The sequence below is a fragment of the Chiloscyllium punctatum genome, chromosome 20 (assembly GCF_047496795.1).
Source record: "Chiloscyllium punctatum isolate Juve2018m chromosome 20, sChiPun1.3, whole genome shotgun sequence".
Lineage (NCBI taxonomy): Eukaryota > Metazoa > Chordata > Chondrichthyes > Orectolobiformes > Hemiscylliidae > Chiloscyllium > Chiloscyllium punctatum.
In genome coordinates, this window is record NC_092758.1 from 91,934,804 (window position 1) to 91,957,534 (window position 22,731).

General features: G+C 39.7%; 1 protein-coding gene across 5 annotated transcripts in view; it reads left to right on the forward strand.

Moving 5' to 3' along the window:
* Positions 1-22,731, forward strand: part of nsd1a (nuclear receptor binding SET domain protein 1a) — a 238,012-nt gene that overhangs the window by 161,511 nt on the left and 53,770 nt on the right. For all 5 annotated transcript variants that reach the window (XR_011963528.1, XM_072591225.1, XM_072591226.1 and 2 more), the window contains exons 11-14: positions 2,140-2,252; positions 9,310-9,426; positions 18,471-18,594; positions 21,736-21,936. Coding sequence is in view for 4 of the 5 variants with exons in the window: in XM_072591225.1 (XP_072447326.1) it covers positions 2,140-2,252; positions 9,310-9,426; positions 18,471-18,594; positions 21,736-21,936 (555 nt within the window). In the remaining variant the exon portion in view is untranslated. The remainder of the gene's footprint in view (positions 1-2,139; positions 2,253-9,309; positions 9,427-18,470; positions 18,595-21,735; positions 21,937-22,731) is intronic.

The following is a 22,731-nucleotide window of genomic DNA, read 5'->3' on the forward strand; positions in this document are numbered from 1 at the left end:
GGCAGCTTGATCAAGGAGAGATCATGCCTGATACATGTTACAGTTCTTTTGAGGCAGTAATAAGCAAGCTAGACAAAGGAGAGCCAGTGGATGTGATCTGTTTAGATTTCCAGAAGGACTTTGACAAGGTACCAGTCAGGAGGCTGCTACATAAGGTAAGAACCCATGTCTTTTAGAAGCAGGGTACTGGCATGGACAGATGATTGGCTGACTGGCAGAAAACAGAGAATGAGGGTAAAGGGGTATTTTTCAGGATGGCAGCCAGTGATTAGTAAAGTTCTGCAGTGGTTTGTGTCGGGACGACGTTACTCCTACACTAGCAATCTGGACAAAGGAACAGAGGGTATTATTGCTAAGTTTGCAGATGCCACAAAGTTAGATGGAAGGACAGGTGGTGAAGAGGAAGCAGAGAGGCTGCAAAATGACTTGTACAGATTCGGAGAGTGGGCAAAGAACTACCAGTTGGAATACAGTGTAGAAAAGTATGAGGTTGTGTACTTTAGTAGAAAAAATAGAGATGTAGATAATTTAAATGGAGAAAGTTTTGGAAATCCGAAGGACAATGGAATTTGGGAGTCCTAGTTCAGGATTCTCTTATGGTCAACATGCAAGTTCTGTTGGCAGTTAGGATGCAAAAAATGCTACTAATTTTCAATTAATTTCAAGAGAGCTAGAGCATAAGAGCAGAGATATACTGCTGATGATGGTCAGACTGCATGTAGAATATTGTGAGCAGTTTTTGGTTCTGTATCTATGGAAATATGTATCAGCATTGGAGGAGGCATAGAGGAGGTTCACTGAATGATCGCAGGGTTGATGGAGTAGTCATATGAGGAGCGGTTGATGACTCTGGGTCTGTACTCGATGGAGTTTAGAAGGACGAAGGGGAATTTGATTGAAACTTAACAGAATACTGAGAGGCCTGGATAGCGTGGACGTGGAGATGTTTTCATGAGTCATAGAGAATAGGACTAGAGTACACAGCCTCAGAGTGAAGGGATGACCCTCTAGAACTAAGGTGAGGAGGGTATTCTTCAGCCAGAAGATGGTGAAACTACGGAACTCTTGTCACAAAAGGCTGTGGAAGCTAGGTCTTTGGGTGTATTTAAGACAGCAATACCTTCTTGATTAGTAAGTGGTCAGAGGTTACAGGGAGAAGGCAGGGAAATGGCATAGCATCCATGATCAAATGGTGGAACAGACTCGATAGGCCAAATGGTCAAATTCAGCTTCTGTATCTTATGGTCTTAAATCCTTCTTGTTAAGATGGCCAGTTGTAATGCAGTTTCGTTTTTTGGACCCTAATAGTCAAAAAACAGACATCCCCTATGTGTTGAAAGGCTGAAATGAAGTTTATTCAGCAGTGTTTAGGTAATTATGTCTTCTGGCTGCGATGATTAGTTTTCAGTGATGACTACCATCTTCATTTGTGTCAGTCATGACTAAAGCCAGTACAATGTTTTCCCCTTAGAACCCAACTTTCTTTGGTAGCATGCATGTGTGTTCTCTATGCTACTGATTCAAACCAGTATTGGTTATGTTATGAATTCACTAAATATCATATTGAAATCCATTTCATACATTTGACGTTTGCTTGAGGGTAAAGAGAATTGAAGAGAATGAGGCCAGGTGAAAAGAAGTAATTAGAGTTTGGGAAGTGGGTGAGTACGTTTGTTGGACCAGGTAGCCTGTTTCAATTACAGTCGGTTCTGCTATAATGCATATTTCTACAATGCCAATTGGCTTTATCGCGATTAAAGAATTTGGACCATTATTTGTAGAAGGCGAACTTTCCTTACCTGTAATGGCTATAATGCGATTCCAACCCCATTAGTTTAAGTGGCACGGCTGTTGTGTGATTTTCTTATAACGTGAGATCGTACAAGAACAGAGTTATTGCGTTATATCAGAACCAACTGTACATAGAGTTTGTGATTTTGAGATTGGACTTTTTGAATCCTTCTTATTGATTTAGTTCATGAAATGTTTATTCTTTTATTTGTTATATCTCACATGTAGTAGAAAGATAAATAATGCAATCCGTGAAACTAAAAGGATAGAAACTTTTAGCAAACTTACAGGTCTGATTCTAGCTGACTTTCACATCTCACAACTATTCTTTATCTCTCTATTTTTTAGGTGAAAACAGCATCTCAAGCAGAAGAACAAGTTGTAAAAATGAGAAGAGACTTCGACAAACATCAACATACAATAGGAACCAAAGTCGTCTCAGATCTGTAAATGAGAAAAAGGTATTTTTTTTTATTTTAATGAGAATATATTTAAAGAGAGCATAGTAACATTTTCTACACTTGTTACCAAGATTGGAAAGGCAAATGTGCTACATGCTTGACTATGGGAGACAAATCATTTGGTTGCCCTGACAAAATTTAGAAAGCTATGCGTTAAGACTGCTGAAGAGACATTACTGTGGAGTAAGGAGACTAAATATTGCTGGAAAAGAGTCTACATGGGAACAGCATTAATATGATGAAGATACAAAAAGATAGAATAAGCAATGTAATTCCCAAGAAGGGTGTAACATAACTTCAACAAAGACCATCAGAAGAAACCAATAACATGTTGCTGCAATTTTGAAATAGGCAGTGACATACATGAAAGGAGCTTTGGAACTGCAGCACTTCTGAAGAATCATATTAGACTTGAAACATGAACTCTTCTTCTTTCTGCAAATGCTGCCAGTCCTGCTGAGTTTCCTGAGCACTTCCTGTTGTTATTTCAGATCTCCAGCATCCACCCTTTGCTTTAATTTGAGTGGATTGTCTGGGATGGATGACCACAAATCAATTTAATAGAGCTATCAGTAAAATGTAAAACATTAAAATCATGTTGAAGTGCTAATCAGAAAATGTAATTCTATATAATCTCTATAAAACAGTTACAAGTGCAAGAACAGCAATACAATTTACAATTAAAAGACAGCAGTTCTAAGTGATATAATTTAAGTAGAAATTGATATTGAAAGTCTGATGGAATTAGTGTTTGTGAAAAGCTATACATGCAGCTCAAACTCTAACATGTGGGAAGAGTAATTTCTTTAACTGGACAAGATCATGAGTATTGCTATAAAGAGAGACACACTGTTAAAGCTTATCATGTTGCATGAATCATAACAGGTACAAGAATACCAAATTTCACAGAGAACAGCAATTTATACTGCATGAGAAAAGTGTTCTTGCTGGTTGGAAAGTCTACTCTGGTTGAGGTGTTGGCATTGAGACTGCATCAGGAAACTATTGTTCCCCCAGGCTTTCATTTAATTAAAAAAATGCATAACATCTGGATAGACATGGTGCCATGCAGCAGGACTGCACACCGTTTAAGTTCGGGCAGATACCTGGCCACTAACATCCTGGGAGTCAGAAACAACCACATGAGTGCCATGGCTGGTGGAGCTGATTGAAGGAGGTATTTTGAAATAAGAGGATCCCATCCTGACTCTCCAGAGTGTTTCCATCATCTGCAAGGACAAGTCAGAGATGTGATGGAATACCAGCTACTCCCTTTGATGCAATTACAGCACCTCAGTACCATCTAGGACAAAGAGGTCTGTTTATTTGGTGCCCCATCCACCAGTTTAAGCATCTGTTCTCTCCATTATTTGTATAATATGGCTGTAGTACACAAGATATTTAAAATATATTTCAGCAACGCTGGCTTCTTTGGCATTACCTCCCCAAATGCAAACCCCACCACCTGAAAGGACAACAGCAATGGGAGCTTTATAATTTCCCAAGTTCTCCTACAAACTCTGTCCCATTTTGATTTAGCATATGAGTCATAAGGGTTTCAGGAGACGCCTGTTAGTACTTTCTCAGGGAAATAAATGCCAACCTTGCCAGTGATACCCTTATAACTTATTCTTAAAACTTGGATTTCTGCAAATAACTGTCAAGGTAATTGAAGATATGTTTTTCCATGGCTGCCACTGACTCTTGTCATCCTTCCTGACTGCTCATCAGTTTAAACCAGATTGTGCTAAAGCTCAGCATCTGTCCAGTTCAGAGCTTACTTCAAATTCCATGCCTCATCTATCATGAACATTATTTATGCAAAAGTAAAATACATTGGGGCTGGAAATATGGAATAGAAACTAAAAATATTGAAAGTACTCAGCAGGTCTGACAGTGTGGCCTTGAGTACCAAATGAAAAACTGGTGAGATCCCTACTTCAGGAAGCTCACTGCATCATGTGCTAAACACCTACTTAACCAACCAGTCTTGGGCCTTTCCCTAGGATTGAGGAATGTCCAAATGCCAATAGCTGCCAGCCATCTAGAGGCTGGCAGTACTTTTGTACTTTTCCTTTCCAATGAGGTGATGGATGGTACTAATACTACACTTAACAGAGGCCTTGGGATTAAGAAGGGACTAGAGTACAAGTGGTTGTCTCCAGGAAGGAGGTTGCAGGTAGAGACATCAGCAGGAAAGGCAATACATTGGAGTGATTGTCAGCGGGTCCTAACTTTTCCTGATGTCAAGTTCCTCAAACAAGCAATAGGTGCTTTTGAACAACAGAGTCCCCCATCCTCAGAAACCTACTAGAAAGCATGTCAGGATTAATACTGATGATGGTGGGAAAAGCCCATTAAGCGGGTGTTAATTGCCCTCAAGAATCTTAATTGGCATCAATGTGGAAACATCATCAGGCCACGGTGGCACAGTGGTTAGCACTGCTGCCTCACAGCATCAGAGACCCGGGTTCAATTCCCGCCTCAGGCGACTCTCTGTGTGGAGTTTGCACGTTCTCCCCTTGTCTGCGTGGGTTTCCTCTGGGTGCTCCGGTTTCCTCCGACAATCCAAAAATGTGCACGTTAGGTGAATTGGCCATGCTAAATTGCCCGTGGTGTTAGGTGAAGGGATAAATGTAGGGGAGTGGGTCTGGGTGGGTTGCGCTTCAACGGGTCGGTGTGGATTTATTGGGCCGAAGGGCCTGTTTCCACACTGTAAGTAATTTAATCCAGCGGTCTTCCCCCATGGATTTAGCATTGTGCCCAACCAGCTCCTGTCCATTGGATTAAGTGGCCCCTCCTCTACTGCCAACTTTGCTGCAGGTAAGGACAAAAATTAAGCCCAGTGTTTCAGGTTGGTGACTTCGCATCATAATTGGGAAAAGTTAGAGATGTGCTGCAGTGGGTTTTAAGCATATGAAAGGAGGGAGGATGGGATAAAGAATAACAGTGAAGCTCTGTGACAGAATGAAAGTCAGGAAATATTAAATGAGAAAAAAGATTCATGGTGAAAGACGAAAGACAATGATATTGGAAGAGAGATCAAAACAGAATATGCATCTAAAGGCGGTTTGAATGACAGAAACATGAACAGTTGCCATCCAAATACAAAAATGAATGTAAACTCAAGAAAAGCCAAGGCCAGCAAAGAAAAGGGAAATAAAGCAGGGCAAAGTTTATTATCTAATGTATTTGAGCTTAATGTTTAGTCTGGAAGAAGGTTGGAAGACACATGCTCTTGAGTTTACGCTGTCTCAGAGCTTCCCTTTTGCTAGGTAAGATTTCAACCAATTATGAATGCCTTGATTGACTTTTTGCTGCCCCCACTTAAAGCCATTCTTTGTCAAATGATTCCTTGATTTTATTGAAGTATATAAAATTCTGAGGGGTCTTGACATGAAAGAAGTTGAGAAGATATTTCCATTAATGGGGAAATCTCAAAATAGAGACCATAGTTAGAGAATAAGTGGACACTGATTTAAAACTGAGTTGAGAAGGAAGTTTTTCTCTCAGAATTGTGCATGCGTGGAATTCTCTACCACAACAAGTTGTGGTGGCTGGATTCCTGCAAGTATTTCATGAAGATTTAGATATTTGCGAATATTAAGTTGAGTACTGTGAGGAGCTGACAAGAAAGTGGAGTTGAGCCCTGCGCCAGATCAGCCATGATTATCTAGAATAGTGGAGCAGACTTGAAGGGGTGAATGGCCAATTCTGCTCCAATTTCTTATATTCTTGTCAAGGGCAATCATTCACTTCATTTCTGGAATTTAGCTTTCTTTATGTGTCTGGACCAAGACTAAAATAAGTCTGGAGCTGATTGTTTCTCATGGTATACAAATTGAGTTTGAGCATTAATGAGCAGATTATTGGTGCATAAGTGCTAGTTAATAGTACTGTCAGTATCCCCTTACATCAGTTTGATAAGTAAGAGTAAAATGGTACAATATGTAGCTGTGGGCTATGGTTAGAAACAGGAGAGGAGAGGTCACACTGCTTGGAATCTTTTAAAGGTCTCCACAGAGTTCCAGGGAGGTGGAAGAGAGGATTGGCAAAATTATTCTGGGTAGGATGAAAGGAAAAGGGTGGTCATTATGGGGGACTTTTATTTGCCCAACATTGACTGGAAATGCTATAACTCTCGTATGTCGGATGGATAAGTTTTTGTTCAATGTCTACAGGAGGATTTCCTGACACAGCATGTTGAAGGGCCGACAAAGGGATCTGGTGCTTGTTAGTGAACCAGGCCAGGTGTTTGATTTAGTTGTAGGTGAGCACTTTGGAGAGAGTGACCATAATTCAGTTACATTTAGTTTAGCAATGGAAAGGGATAGGTACATGCCACAGGTCAAGAGTTATCAATGGGGCAAGGGCAATTATAATGCAGTTAGGCAAGAATTAGGATGCATAGAATGGGAGAAGATTGAGATACGCGATATTAGACTAGAAAGGATCGAGGTTAGTTATGAACAGGTGTTATCAATTCTAGAAAGAGTGAAAGTAGACAAGTCCTCTGGGATGGGATTTATCTGAAGATTCTCTGGAAAGCTAGGGAAGAGATAGCAGAGCCTTTGGCTTTGATATTTGAGTCATTATTGTCTACAGGTTTAGTGTCAGAGGACTGGAGGATTGCAAACGTTGTGCCCTTGTTCAAGAAGGAGAAAGTTAGGACTGCAGATACTGGAGATCAGAGCTGAAAAATGTGTTGCTGGAAAAGCGCAGCAGGTCAGGCAGCATCCAAGGAGCAGGAGAATCGACGTTTCGGGCATAAGCCCTTCTTCAGCCCTTGTTCAAGAAGGGCAGAAGAAATGGCCTAGTTAATTATAGACAAGTGAACCTTATTTCTGTTGTAAGAAAGGTTTTGGAAAGGATTATAAGAGATAAGATTTATAATAATCTAACAAACAAACAACAGTTGATTTCAGATAGTCAACATGGTTTTGTCAAGGGCAGATTGTGTCTCACAAACCTCACTGAGTTTTATGAGAAGATGAGCAAGCATGTAGATGAGGGTAGGGCAGTTGATGTGGTGTACATGGACTTCAGTAAAGCCTTTGATTTGGTAGGCTGTTGGAGAAAATGCAGAGACATGGGATTGAGGGTGATTTAGCAGTTTGGATTAGAAACTGGCTTTCTGAAAGAAGGCAGTGAGTGGTGGTTGATGGAAAATATTCAGTCTGGAGTCCAGTAACTAGTGGTGTGCCACAAGGATCTGTTTTGGGACCACGGCTGTTTGTCATTTTTATAAATGACTTAGATGCAGGCATAGGTGGGTGGATTAGTAAATTTGCGGATGACACTAAAGTCGGTGGAGTAGTGGACAGTTTGGAAGAATGTTACAGGTTGCAGGGGGACATGGATAAACTGCAGAATTAGGCTGAGAGGTGGCAAATGGAGTTCAATGCAGCTAAATGAGAGGTGATGCACTTTCGGAAGAATAACAGGAAGGCAGAGTACTGGGTCAGTGGAAAGATTGTTGGTGGTATGGATGTGCAAAGGGATCTTGGAGTCCATGTACGTAGATCCCTGAAAGTTGCCATCCAGATTGATAGTGCTGTTAAGAAGGCATACGGTGTGTTTGGTTTCATTGGTAGAGGGATTGAGTTCCAGAGCTGCAATATCATGCTGCAACTATACAAAACGCTCGTGTGGCCACACTTGGAATATTGTGTATTGTTCTGGTTGCCATATTTCAAGAAGGATGTGGAAGAATTGGAAAAGGTGCAGAGGAGATTTACCAGGGTGTTGCCTGGTCTGGAGGGAAGGTCTTATGAGGAGAGGCTGAGAGACTTGGGTCTGTTCTTATTGGAGAGAAGATGGCTAAGGGATGATTTGATAGAGACATGATCAGAGGATTAGATAGGGTAGACAGTGAAAGTCTTTTTCCTAGGATAATGACATCAGCTTGTACGAGGAGGCATAACTACAAATTGAGGGGTGATAGATTTAAGACAGATGTCAGAGGCAGGTTCTCTACTCAGAGAGTGGTAAATGCGTGAAATGCCCTACCTGCCAATGTAGTTAACTCAGCCATGTTATGGCGATTTAAACAATCCTTGGCTGAGTACATGAATGATGATGGGTTAGTGGAGGGGGATGAGCTGAGAATAGTTCACAGTTCGGTGCAACATCAAGGGCTGAAGGAAGGACCTGTTTTGCGCTGTATTGTTCGATGTTCTACGGCTATTTCAGATTGCCTGTGATTAATGTACAGGACATATCTGGGTAAGTTTGCCACTTTATCTGGAAATTGGCAGTTGTCAACAGCTTGGCTAGAAGCTTAAGTGGTTTTGGTTACATGTTCAATACTACAGTTAGGATGTCATCAGCATTTATAGACTTTGCTGTATTTGTGCATTCAACCATTTCTTGAATTGCATTGTCTGTAGTCTTACATTTGTGATGCTAGAGATTTCACAAAGATGGATTCTCTGCAGTCTATCTCTAGCTGTGTCTAGTATCTGATACTATCAAGAAAGATGTACCCATATTGACAATGAATAATAACCATGCATTACTCTGTAGTGTTGGCTATCTCATGAGCATGGCTGTATACTACTGGACATACTTGTACCACTTTATTGCTTTTCACAAACGAATGCATAAAAATAATGAGCAATATTCTTATTGCTTTTAATTCTACATCCAAGTCTTATTTTTCTATTAGCCTGAATGGCTTTCTTTCTTTCTTTCCTGGTAGTCCTTTCGTGTTTTAATTCTTAAAAACAACTGATTCTATCAATAGAAATCTAAATGTTTCAGTATCTGTATTGGCACCAAAATAAAGAAATTTTAAAATCATTTTCTACTAGCAACAAGTCTGACAATGTTTCCCTTTAAAAATGGTTTTTTCAATGAACTTTGACGAAATTTCAAAAACGGCCAAGGCATTCACCTAATTATAATTAAATGCATAACATCTTTTGTTGTCTGAGTCATAACAAAACAGGTATTGTGCAAAGATTTTGTCATTCTACTATTTCCAAATGAGAAGTGTACAAGTGTCACTGAATTGTGCTTTTTTTTTTATGGTTGTCATCCTATACCAACCATACAGAATGATACTCAGCCAGACTCTGCAGATGAAAATGACTTAGATCTGTTTTTATCAACATCAAGGAAATCACAAGTGGAACGTGGTGGAGGGGCTGCAAAGAAAGAAAATGTCTGCCAGGTATGATATGTAAAATTTGCTGATAGTGGCTTATGCTGTTGCTTACATCTTGGCTCAGTTGGTGGCTCATTGTGTATGGGACAGAAGGTTAGAGATTTCAGTCCCACTTTTGAGGCTTGAGACAAAAATCTAGACTGATGCTAAAATGCAGCACTGAGGACGTATGTTACAAATGTTGCTGAACAAAGAGACCTTAGAATGCAGGTTCATAGTTCCTTGAAAGTAGAGTCACAGGTTGTTAGGATAGCGAAGAAGGTGTTTAATATGCTTTCCTTTATTGGTCAGAGAATTGACTGTAGGAGTTGGGAGGTCATGTTGCGGCTATTGGTTAGGCCACTTTTTGGAATATTGCATGCAATTCTGGTCTCCTTCCTATCTGAAGGATGTTGTGAAACTTGAAAGGGTTCAGAAAAGATATACAAGAATATTGCCAGGGTTGGAGGATTTGAGCTAAATGGGGAGGCTGAATAGGCTGGGGCTGTTTTCCCTGGAGCATCGGAGGCTGAGCAGTGACCTTATAGAGGTTTATAAAATCATGAGGGACATGGATAGGATAAATAGACAAGATCTTTTCCCTGGAGTAGGGGAATCGAGAACTAGAAGGCATAGGTTTAGGGTGAGAGGAGAAAGATATAAAAGGGACCTAAGGGGCAACGTTTTCATGAAGAGGGTGTTGAGTCTATGGAATGAGCTGCCAGAGGAAGTGGTGGAGGCTGGTAAAATTACATCTTTTAAAAGGCATCTGGATGAGTATATGAATAGAAAAGGCTTAGAGGGATATGGGCCAAGTGCTGGCAAATGAGGCTAGATTAGTTTAGGAATCTGGTTGTCATGGTCGAGTTGAACCGAAGGGTCTGTTTCCTTGCTGTACATCTCTATGACTCTAATCAGAGATGCTACGTTCTGTATAAAACATTAAACCAAGGCCCCTGTTGTCTATCTCAGGTGGCTTAACAGATCCTTCAGCACCAATTCAGAGAAGACTTTTTGTAAGCTAATAAACCACCTAACAAAATCTGAATATTGTTCCCCTATGAAAAGAGTGATCTCTGCAAATGTGATTTGGTTACTGTAATGAAAATCTGTTGAATAGCTTGATAAACTACAGTAAAGATTGTGATGCTACCTCAGTTAATAATTAATGAAAGTTTGTTTTAGCAGCTTTGTATTAACTATGATAAAATTAAATTAATAGACAATGGTAAGGAAAAATTTCATTCATCTTTTTAAATTCTGCCATTACCACCACATAAATCATGTTGGCATTGTAAGTAGACATCCTCTATTAATGAATTGCATATTAAAACTCACAACCAGCTAATTAATAACAACATCTGCTCTCTGCCATCATGTGATTCTGCAAAATGAACAGAAGCTGACACTGAGATTACAATGACTGCAAGCCCAATAGGCATTCTTGCACTGCTGAAGGGCTATCAGATGCTAATTAAACATACAAATGTTGGACCTTCTGTATCCCTACAGCTCAACAGTTCACTAAGCAAATATCCATTCTGTAAACTAGGTATGTACTAAATTGTAAGGAGCAACCAATTTAGTCAAGCTGCAAGTGCCAGATACTGGAGACAAACATGAAACATGTCCATCACTGGCTGTGTAAAACAGAACAAAATGAGTTCACTTTTAACCTAATTTGTACTATGCTGTACATCCATGGTGTAGAAAATAAATGTCAGTTGTCTGAAATTCAGCGAAGTAACTCCTAAAATGTGTGATTGGATGATCTCTATGGCATAAGAAAATTGAGATTGTACTTCAGCTGAGGTGATTGAAAAGATTTTCTGGTCAGGAAGTGTGCTGTCATTTTTCTCATCTCTTTCTTTCTATCTGTAGAATATTGAAGGTTGTTGGCATAAAACTCTAAATCTAGCAAAGGCTGGCAGATGCAGAACAACTTGGGATTTTCCTAGTCCGTGTACCTTGGTCTGTCAATACATGATGCATTTATCAATGAGTTAATTCGATAGGTAGTTTCAAACCAACTGAAGTTAAACCTAAAAACCTAGATGAATCAAGAATTTCCATTATCAGTCTATTCCCTCCAAAGTAAGCACTGGAGGAGTTCTTTGCAGAATTGGTCAATATATAAATTTCTGTTGTTTGCTTAATCCACTTAGCAATATTCTCCGTTTAACATAGTGATGTCCTATACCTTTAGAATTAGTCATTATCTCAGTTTGATATTTACCAGTAAAATATGTGAATTGGAACTATTTACATATTGATTGCTGCCTCATTTACTTTCAAACAATTATTTGAGAGAAAAATAGGAGCTGTGCAGCAAGTGAATCAATATCTACATGAGACCAACAGGATAAAGCATCATGAAAGAATTGTGTACTTTGTTATGGTCCTGGACCAAACTAACAAGTTTGTTACAGTTTGGCTAGGGACAAGTAATTTTTATTTTAGATCCAAAGGACACACTAAGAGAATAAGTCCACAACATTCCATGGTTCCAAATGAAAAACAATAAACTCCACTATACAAGGTTAGGAGAGTAATGCAACCTATATAATACGTATATTTTAACATCCAGAACTGACATGTGGTAAACATAGGTAGTAGACTGTGACAGACTAACACACAGAGACAAATCCACAGATTTCTCAGCAATTTCCCTAGATGTTCATGACATGGTGGGTAATTAGATCTCATTAAACCTCACAACATACTACAATTCTCCACTTTTGATGATCTAGCCTTGATCATCCTCTCCAAAGCTGCACTATTGTGGACTCTCTCAACGGCTGCTTCCGTCCTGGTTGATCCTTTCTTGGCTCTGTGCTCCCTGCACTCCAAACACTGTATTAACAAGTATAACTCTTCACTAACAGCTATGCATCTTCACTAACAGCTAGACTCACCCGGACAATCTTGCCCCTGGAACACTTTAGCTAAGTTCTTATATTGCTCTGTTATGTAAAGGAAATGCTGCTTGTGAGCTTGTTGACCCCTACATTCTTGTCTGTATTCTCTTACTATTTAGCTGATTAGAGTCCATCTTGGTTTCTTTGAAATATGCATACTTATATCATGCAAGATGAGATGATTCTGTTATTTTTTTAAGTTTTCACAAACTCAGTGGTTCCATCTACTTCTGAATCAAGTTGTGAGCTGGATTTTTTCTTGAACAGAAGAGAGGCTGTTCCTTGTGCTTTTGCTATCTATAAGATAAAAATTTATTAGGAAATCCAAAACCGTTCAGTCCCTTGCTCTGTCCATATCATCTGCTTCAAATGTTTCATCAACATTTTTCTTAAAAGTTGTGATGATGTTGTATATCTATTATTCCCATTATTGTTCAATGCTCTGATTATATCTTTATACCTCTTACCTCAGTTTATTGAGTATGCTTTTTGAACTGATTGTTCTCCAAAACACAAATAAAAGCTACTAGCACAGAACACATTTTCCATCTTCAGGCTTTGTGTGCTCTTCATGTACTCCATTCACTAGTTGTAAGTTTTATATTTGATTTTCTAGTTTTCTTTTTGCCTTTTGGACTACTCTGTTATTTTGGATTAAGGATAAAAATAAAAACTTGCCCTTATATATTTGTTTTACACCTGTGGGTAACCTAGAGTGCTTACAGCCAATGAAATGATTTTGAAGAACAGCCATTGATGCAGTGTAGGAAGATAAGCCAATTTATGCATAGCAAGCTCCCATGTTCCCCTAAAAACACGACTGGACTCCAACGTAGTATCTCTTGTGACTGCATAAAAAGTTGCTTAAACTTGACCTAAAATCATTTGAGTTTAGTTGGTCTTATGGTTGATGTATTAAAAATCCCAAAAAATACAACAGAGTTCAAACGAAGCTACTACTTTTACTGAGTAAAAAAGCACAGTCTCAACATTAGAGCTCAGCCATTCAGCATTGAAATCATGAAACATTTTTCTCTCAAATATTCATGAAAAAGTGGATTTCTACCTCTAAACACTATGGAAACAGAATCAAATGTAATTTTTAATTCTGAAATAACTTCAATGACTGCATACTAAGCCTTGATTGCTGTGACTGTACTCTGCCACCCTGTCTTCAAGATTAAAAGCTCCTTTTTGAGTCATGGTTGGACATTTTTCTCGAGTTTCAACAATGTTTCCAATCTTGTGTGTAATCACCCCAATTTTTTGTATTCTTCCCTTGGGTAAAGTTATTCATCAGGCCAACTTTCTCACCTGAAACAATCCTGTGGGTTTGTCTATCATCCTTCGTGGGAACTGTGCATCTCACTTGTGTTTTCCTCAGGTGTCATTTCTGTTGGTCATAGTTCTTCTGCTGGTACCATGTCTGCTTCTGTTCACTGCTAACTCCTGTGGCCACTACGCAAGTTTGTGGAACCACGGGACCAGCCTGTGCAGGTTCATAGTTGACTCTTCACTCTTCAGTCCTCGGAGTGCCTTGAATCTTATTCACTTGTGAACTCACTTGACACAGTTCTGCTGCTGCAATACTGTCTCCAAATATTTATACTTTCATAGATGTTCCAAGTTTATTTATTCTGTCTACAACTTAGCTTCAATCCAAAATGTTGTGGTGGTAGAGGCAGAAACCCTGATAACATTTAAAAACTAGTAAGATGTGCCAAGGCATTCAAGGCTATGGGCCAAGTGCTGAAAAATGGGATGCCAAAGTTAGGTGCTTGCTTTTAACTGGAACAGACCCGGAGGGCTGAAGGGCCTTTTTTCTGCACGTAGATCTCTGTGACTCTGACTGTGACAAACACAGGACCCCAGTTTTAGCTTTGAGTTGTTTGTATTGTTTTTCTTATTCTTTCTCAAGACAAACAAGAGCAGAACTTATACAATTAATGGGGCCCTGGGTAGTGTTGTAGAACAGAGAAAAACCTTGGGGTTCAGATACATAATTCTTTGAAATTTGCATCACAGATGGATAGGGTGGTTGAGAAGGCGTTTAGCGCGTTTGCCTTCATTGCTCAGACCACTGAGTATAGGAGTTGGGTTGTCATTATTGAGGTTGTACAGGATGTTAGTGAGACCTCTTCTGGAGTACTGTGCCCAATTCTGGTCGCCCTGTTATAGGAAAAGTATTATTAAACTGGAGATAGTAAGGATTGCAGATGCTGGAAGTCAGTCGATAAAATGTGAAGCTGGAAAGGTGAAGCAGGTCAGTCAGCAGGAAAGTGGACGTTTTGGGTCAGGACCCTTCGTCAGGACTGGGAAGGGGTAAGGAACCTGAGGAATGAATAGAGGGGGTGGGGTGGGACTGGATGAAATGCAGTTGGGGTGGTGACAGGTGGTGGCAGGTAAGGGGTTATTGTGATTGGACTGTGGAAGGGACGGTGTGAATAGGTGAGAAGGAAGATGGACAGGTTAGGTCAGGTCAAGGAAGCGGGGAAGAGAGGAAGGGCTAGACATGGGATAAGGTTGTGGTGGGGAGATTTTAAAGTTGGTGAACTCTATGTCGAAGCCAGTGGGCTGTAAACTCCTGAGGCAGAATGTACGACGTTGTTCCTCCAGTTTGTGTTTGGTCTCACTTTGACAGTGTAGGAGGCCCATGATTGACAAGGGAGTGGGAGGAGGAGTTGAAATGGCTGGTAACCAGAAGATGGTGTTGATTGGAGCGTACAGAGCACAGATGCTCCAGGAACTGGTCCCTGAGTCTGCAGTTGGTCTCTCTGATATGAAAACATTGGAGCAACAGATGCAATAGAAGAAGTGCAGGTGAATCTCTGCTGGATTTGGAATGATTGTGGCCTTGGATGGAGGTGAGAAGGAAGGTGTAGGGGCAGGTTTTGTACTTGCTGCACTTGCAGGGAAAGGTGCCAGGTAAGGAGTGTGGAACTGACGAGGGAGTCGCGGAGTGAACGGTCTCTATGGAAAGCAGATAGGGACGGGGAAGGAAATATCGTTTTGGTGGGGTCTGACTGCAGGTGGCAAAAATGGTGGAGGATGATGCATTGGATTTGGAGATTGGTGGGGTGGTATGTGAGCTTGGAGTGGGAGCTCTCTCCTTATTGTTTTTGGGGGTGGGGGTTTGAGGTCAGAGGTGTAGGGAATGAGGGAGATGAGGTTGAGGCCATTATTAATCACGGGAGAGGGGAGATTATGGTTCTTGAAGCAGGAGGACATCTTGGATGTCCTGGAGTGGAATCTGTCATCCTGAGAGTAGGTACGGCGGCGGCAGAGGATTTGGGAGCATGGGATTGCGTTTTTGCAGGAGCTTGGATGAGAGGAGGTCTAGTCAAGGTAGCTGTGGGAGTCGGTGGGTTTGAAATAGATGTCAGTGCTGAATAAGTTACCGGAGATGTAGACAGAGGTCCAGGAAGGAGAGGGCGATGTTAGAGATGGTCCAAATGAATTTGAGGTCAGGGTGGAAGGTGTAGGTGAAGTTGATGAACTGTTAGAGCTCCTCGTGTAGTGGAGGGAAAGTTGAGGGACAGTGCCAGTGTAGTTGCGGAAGAAATTCCATGTACCCTACAAAGAGGCTCAGACCCATGTGGGTGCCATAGCTACCCCTTTGTTTGTAGGAAGTGGGAGGAATCAAAGGAAAAATTGTTGAGGGTGAGGACCAGTTTTTAAACTGGAGAGGGTTCAGAAAAGATTTGCCTGGATGTTGTCAGGAATGGAAGGTTTGAGTCATAAAAATGCCTGGGTAGGCCAGGACGCTTTTCACTATAGTGTAGCAGTTGAGGGGTGACCTTATCGAGGTTTATAAAATTGTGAGAGTCATAGATAAGGTGAATAGTAAAGGTATTTTTTTCAAGGTAGAGAAGTTCAAATCTTGGAGGCTTATTTTTTAAGATGAGAGGAGAAAAATTTAAAAAGGACATATGGGGCAACTTTTTTTGCACAGAGAGTGGTTAGTGTGTGGATTGAACTGGGGAAGGAAGTGGTGGATGCAGGTACCGTTCCAATATTTAAAAGAAAATTTGTACATGTACATGAATGAGAAAGGTTTAGAAGGATATGGGCATAATGCAGGCTGGTCGGACTAGTTTAGCTTGGGAACGTGGTCGGTGTGGACTAGTTGGACCGAAGGGTTTGTTCCCATGCTGTATGACTCTTGCGTGTTGCTGGTTAGGCCAGCATTTATTTCCTATCTGTAAATGTTCTAGAGAAGGTGGTGGCGAATCACAGCCAAGAATCTCTGCAATTTGTTATAGAGTCTGTACACCCAAATGCTGTTGGGAAGGAAGTTCCAGGACTTTGACCCCTGTACAGTGTTCTCATTTAATTTGCTATATCTGTGTTCTCTAGGTTCCTCTGTATCCATTTATGTGTACATTTTGGAACATCATGACTGCTTCTGTCAATAATCCTAAAGCCCTCTGCCCTGCTTTCCACACTCATCCAGTGTTCCCTGTAATTTTTGTTTGTTATGCTTGGCTGACTTGTTACAATGTGTGATCTCTTTAAATTTGTGCATATCCACTCATGCATGCATCTTATAGTCAGGATTTCATGTGCCAGGTTGTTCTCTGTGGGGTACAATTTTAATTATTGTATAACAGTGCACGTGCACAGCTAAAAGTGAACGTGAAGATTGTAATAAGCTCATCAAGATTATTTACCAAACAATATCAATTCCGTACCCCTCCACTTTCCCTTGTTCTCCTTTTGAAACTGTCTCTCTTTCCCTCTCTTTCCCCTGCTTGCCCTCCTTTCTTCTCAGTCTTTTCCTTCCAACATCCAACTGCATCCACCCTGAATTCTTGAACATCAACATCCTCTGAGTTACCATTAATCAGAAACTTAACTAGCCCAGCTATATAAATACTGTGACTGCAAGAGAGGTCAGAAGCAGGAAGCTCTGCAATTTATAACTCAGCCCCACCTCCCCAAAATCTATTAACCATCTACAAAGGCACAAGTCAAGAGTTTAATGGAATGCACTGCACTTGCCTAAATGAGGTATTTTAGATTTAGTAATGTGTAGTGAGGGGGGGATTAATAAAAGATCTCATAATTGAGGATCCTTTTGTGGGGGGCATTCGCATGGTCCCCACAATGAGAATTTCAAACTCATTTGGAGGGAAGTACAACTTGGGTCTCAAATCAATGTCTTTGACTTAAATAATAATAATGACAGAGGTCTTCCATTATTGAGAAGATTTTTCATGATGTAGGGAATTTCGAATAGGGGACATAACGACACACGTTTGAAACTGAGATGTGAAGGAATTCTTCTCACGGGGGTAGTGTATGGCTAGAGGCTAGATCACTGAAAGATTCAAGCAGATTCTTGAAATAGTGAGGAGTTAAGGGCTACAAGGAGCTGGCATAAAGAAGAGTTGAGATCAGAGTCAGATCAGGAGGAGAAAGTCAGGACTGCAGATGCTGGAAATCAGAGTCAAGAATGTGATCAAGATTCCTGATGAAGAGCTCTTGCACGAAACACCGATTCACCCTCTCCTCAGATGCTGCCTGACCTGTGCTTTTACAGCACCATATTCTCAATCACGATCAGATCAGCCATGATTTTATAGAATGGGGCCATGTGAGGGGTTAAATTACCTGTTCCTGTTCCTTTATGTTGTTATGCCCTAAACCATACCCTGCATTGTTCCATATCACTGTAGCTTTGCTGTTGCTGGGACAGAAACCTGGATCTCGCTCTCTAACAGTATTGTGGATGTACCATCTCAAACTTGCTAGATCTTCCTACTTTTGCGTCTTCAGTCAATTTTGTAACCTTGCATTTTCTGCCAAGTCCAAATTATATCTGAACAAAATTTGGCCAGCATTATCTGGGATGCATTATTTCAACCCCTTTCCTATCCAGCATGTTGGAATTTTAAATAACTAAGCAGCTTTAACTTGAAGCTATTTACTTAAAAATGTAATGGTGGAACATTTGTTTTGATTAAAAGGTATTTAAGCAACAGTAGAACATTCTGATTTTTAAAAACTTTGTTCCCCTTTAAAGCACCAAATAAGGATCGGAATTATTGACTTTTCCACTGGATTATATTTTGTTGGTTACAAATAGCGATAATCCATTGTCTTTTCAGAATGGTATCTTCAACAGTTTGCTTTCTTCCCTCTATTCTAAAGCTGTGTGAGAAAACTGGGGAGTTACTGCTATGCGAAGGACAATGCTGTGGCGCCTTCCATTTAAAGTGCCTAGGTTTAACCAAAATGCCTGAAGGGAAATTCATGTGCAGAGAATGTACCACAGGTAAAATTTGTACTGATACTACAATGATATGTTGTTTTATATTTCCATAGCAATTTAAAATACATTGATGTTAAACTGTAAATAGTGTGCTAAATTCTCTCTACCTCCCTTCCTAAGGCTGAAACTCATTTCTTAAGGAAAAAAGAAGGCTCAGAGTTGACCTAATAGCAGTCTTTAAAATGATAAGAGTTTGATTGGGTAGCTATAGAACTTCAACCTATAGATAGTTTGAAACTAGGAGCCTTAATGATTGTAAAGTCATTAATTAATCCAATAAAGAGTTCAGGAAAAGTTTTTTTACGCAGTTTGTAGCTTGCTACCGTGAAGAGTACTTGAGACAAATAGTGTGGGATTTATTTAAAGAGAAGCTGGATGAGCATTTAAGAGAGAAAGGAATAGGAAGTTAAGCTGATAGGTGGAAAGTGATTCGTGTCAAGTATAAAGACCAGCCTGAACCATTTGAGCCATTTCTGTGCTGTACTTTGTTTGTAATTCTGTGCATTATTTGTAAAGAGATTGGTATGTGCTGTTTATTTACCAATTAAGCATAAAATACCCATCCTGAACAATGTTTTATTTCTGAGCTCCTCTCCCGTATTGTGTTAATGCAATAGAATTTCTTTAACAATCTTCCCACCCCTCCTACAGTTCAGCAGTCCTATGGCAAAACCTAAGACAAATGAACAGAAGCAGACCATTCAACGCGTGAGTCTGCTCCATCATAGCTGATCTGATAATTGTCAAATTCACTTTCCTGCTTTTTCTCTATAACCCTTAATTTCATTACTGATTAATACTCAAGGCTGAGGTAGACAGATTATGCTTAACCTCCCAGCTTCCACAACCTTTTGTGGTAGAGAATCCCCAAGTTCAACACCTTTTGAGAAGAGAAAATCTTCCTCATTTCTGTCTTAGAAGGGCAACTCCTTTTTTTTGAGACTATGCCCTCTAATCCTAGATTCACCCAGAACCTTTCCGCCACATTTACTCTGTCAAGTCACATAATAATCTTGTGTACTTCATTAAGGTCACCTTTCATTCTGCTAAACTCCAATTTGTACAAGTCCAACCTACAAAACCTCTCCTCATAAGACAATCCCTCCATACTCTGATCTGCTGAGTGAACCATCATAGAATTTCCTGCAATGTCAGCATACCTATCCTTAGATAAAGGGCCTAAAACTGTTGATAGTAATCCTGTTGTGTTTTGACAATTTCCTTGTATAGTTTTATCATGGCTTCCCTATTTTTATCAAACCAAACAGAAATTGCTGGAGAAACTCAGCAAATCTGGCAGCATCTGTGGACAAAAAAAAAGTTGACCTTTCTTCAGAACTACAACTTCATGAGCTCTTATTATGTAACTTAACATGTCATCAGATGCCTTCTGAAAATCCAGAAGTGTTATATCCACTGCTTCTCCTTTACTTATCCTATTTGTTACTTCCTTAAAAAATCCCAATAAATTTGTCAGGCATCATTTCCCCTCCATGAAGCCATGTGACTTCAGTTGGTCATATTCTGTTTTTCTAGATGTTCCGCTATTTACATCCTTTATTATAAACTCTTAACATTTTCGCAATGAGAGATGTCAAGTTAGTAGGCCTGTAGTTACCTGTGTTTCTGTCTCCCTTTTATAAATAAGGCTACTATATTGACATTTTTCTAGTCTTCTGGGACTTTATCAGAAGCTAAGGACTCTTGAAAGATTGCTATCAGTACATCCACTATCTCTCTAGCTACTTATTTTAACATTCTAGGATGCATCCCACCTGGTGCAGGGGATGTATTGCTGGATAGGCAAATTCTCACGGCACTGGAATTATAAAATAGTAGTTTTTGTTCATGATGAACACAAAGACTCCTTACAGCTTCAGAAGAGAGGAAAAAGAAGTTTTAAATAGGTTAGCCGTTAAGTTTGCATATGGAGCTATTTATACTGAAATTTGCTAGAAGTATAACAGTCATTGTCAACTGTAATCTACTTGATGTTGCACAAAGCTATTATACTCCAAATCTCCAAACTCTAACTATTCAAATAAATAGCATATATTGAGAGGTGAGGATTGAATAATAAACCAATAATAAATGGTTCTGGTGCTATCAGAATCCACAAAGGTGAAGTCAGAGTTAGGTGGCGCTAAAAGAAGGGAACGATTTTAATATGCTGAGTCAAAAAAAAATCCTCGTGACTATTGCAATATATGAATTTATGACATTGGAGGACTATTAAATGATATCTGTAAAAATGGGTATCATTGATAGAAACTACTTTGCAGCTAAGAAATTAAATACAGTTGATTAGATACAGTTTGTGGTAGGAATAATAAGCTAAATACATAGGATGATAACTAATATAATATATATAATGTGGTCAAGGAGTGGGTAAAGAAGCACAAGTAGTTTTGTGTAGGGCCATAACATGATTAGATTAGATTTCCTACAGTGTGGAAACAGGTCATTTGGCCCAGCAAGTCCACACTGACCCTCCAAAGAGTAACCCACCCAAACCCATTTCACCACATTTACCCCTGACGAATGCACCTAACACTATGAATAATTTAGCATGGCAATTCACCTGACTTGCACATCTTTAGATTGTGGGAGGAAACCGGAGCACCTGGAGGAAACCCACGGAGAAACTCCACACCCCCAGACAGTCGCCAGAGGCGGGAATTGAATCCAGGTCCCTGGTGCTGTGCGGCAGCAGTGCTGCCCAATGGGACCTTCAAAGGTGAAACTTACGTTATTGGCTAGTTATAATGCCTGGTCACTATCATATTGACATAAATACCACAGTCACTATGATATCTATATAAATACGACAGTGTCTTTTTCTGACATGTAATGTTGTCTCTTTTGCACAAATACAGTTTTATTGTCATGTACTAGACAGGTCTTGACAAGGGTGGAGTCATTTAAAATTAAATTTGAAGAACACAGGTAATATGTACAAGTATTAAGCTTGTATTGAGGCCTTATTTTGTGATATTAGAAAAGGAAGCACAAGAATATGGAAAAGCTTTCTCTTGATTGTGGTCAAAGTTGACTTGACAAATGAAGTTTCTGAGCATTTTAGTGAATTCTTTAAGTGTGACTGTGTTTCTCCAAATAAATCAACAAGTTATCATATATTTTCAGGTGTTCATACTTGCTTTGTATGTAAAGAAAATGAGAAGGATGTGAAGCGATGTCTTATGCCACTATGTGGGAAGTTTTATCATATGGATTGCATTAAAAAATACCCTACCACTGTAATACAGAACAAAGGATTCCGGTGCTCACTCCACGTTTGTCTGTCTTGTTACGCTTGCAACCCTACTAATCCAAGAGCAAACAAAGGTACTGTATACAGAAAATATTCTTTACAGAAGAAAATGTTCAAAGCAAGTAAAGAAAGAAAACGACTTTCTCTGGGAGTTGTAATCAGTTCAATTGGAATTTGCTTTATTTCATTCCTTGTGAATTTCTAACAAGTCTGAATTTAAACTTCATAACTACCTCTGTTAATTTTCTTTGATCAATGGTTATTCCCGAGTTCCCTAGAATTTTACACTATTGAATATTGTCCTGTAATACTCCTATGAATCATCTCTGGGACTCGACAACTACATTAATGACCCTAACTAAATGCCATATTATATATGTCATACTATCATATTATCCATAGATTTGTACAGCATGGAAACATCCCTTCAATCCAACCAGTCCATAACAAACTTAATCCCAAACTAAACTAGTTCCACCTGCCTGCTCCTGGCCCATATCCCTCCAAACCTTTCTTGTCTCCATAAGTAAATGTCTTTTAAGTGTTGCAACTGTGCCCATATCCGCCATTTCCTCAGGAAGTCCATTTCACACATGAACCACCGTCTGTGTAAAAAAAAGATTCACCTCGTCTTTTTAAAATCTCTCTCCACTTAGTGTAAAAAATATGCCCCTAGTCTTGAAATTCCCCAATCCTAGGCCAAAGACACCTACCATTAACCCGAGTGTAAATTGTTGGATTGAGTGAAAATTAATGTGAAAATAACTTTCAATGTGCAATACAAGTGTCAAGCTTGAATAGACTAATCTGTAATGTAATTTAACATTGGGTGTTTCTGTTTATATGTATTTATGTCTTTGTGTAATTAG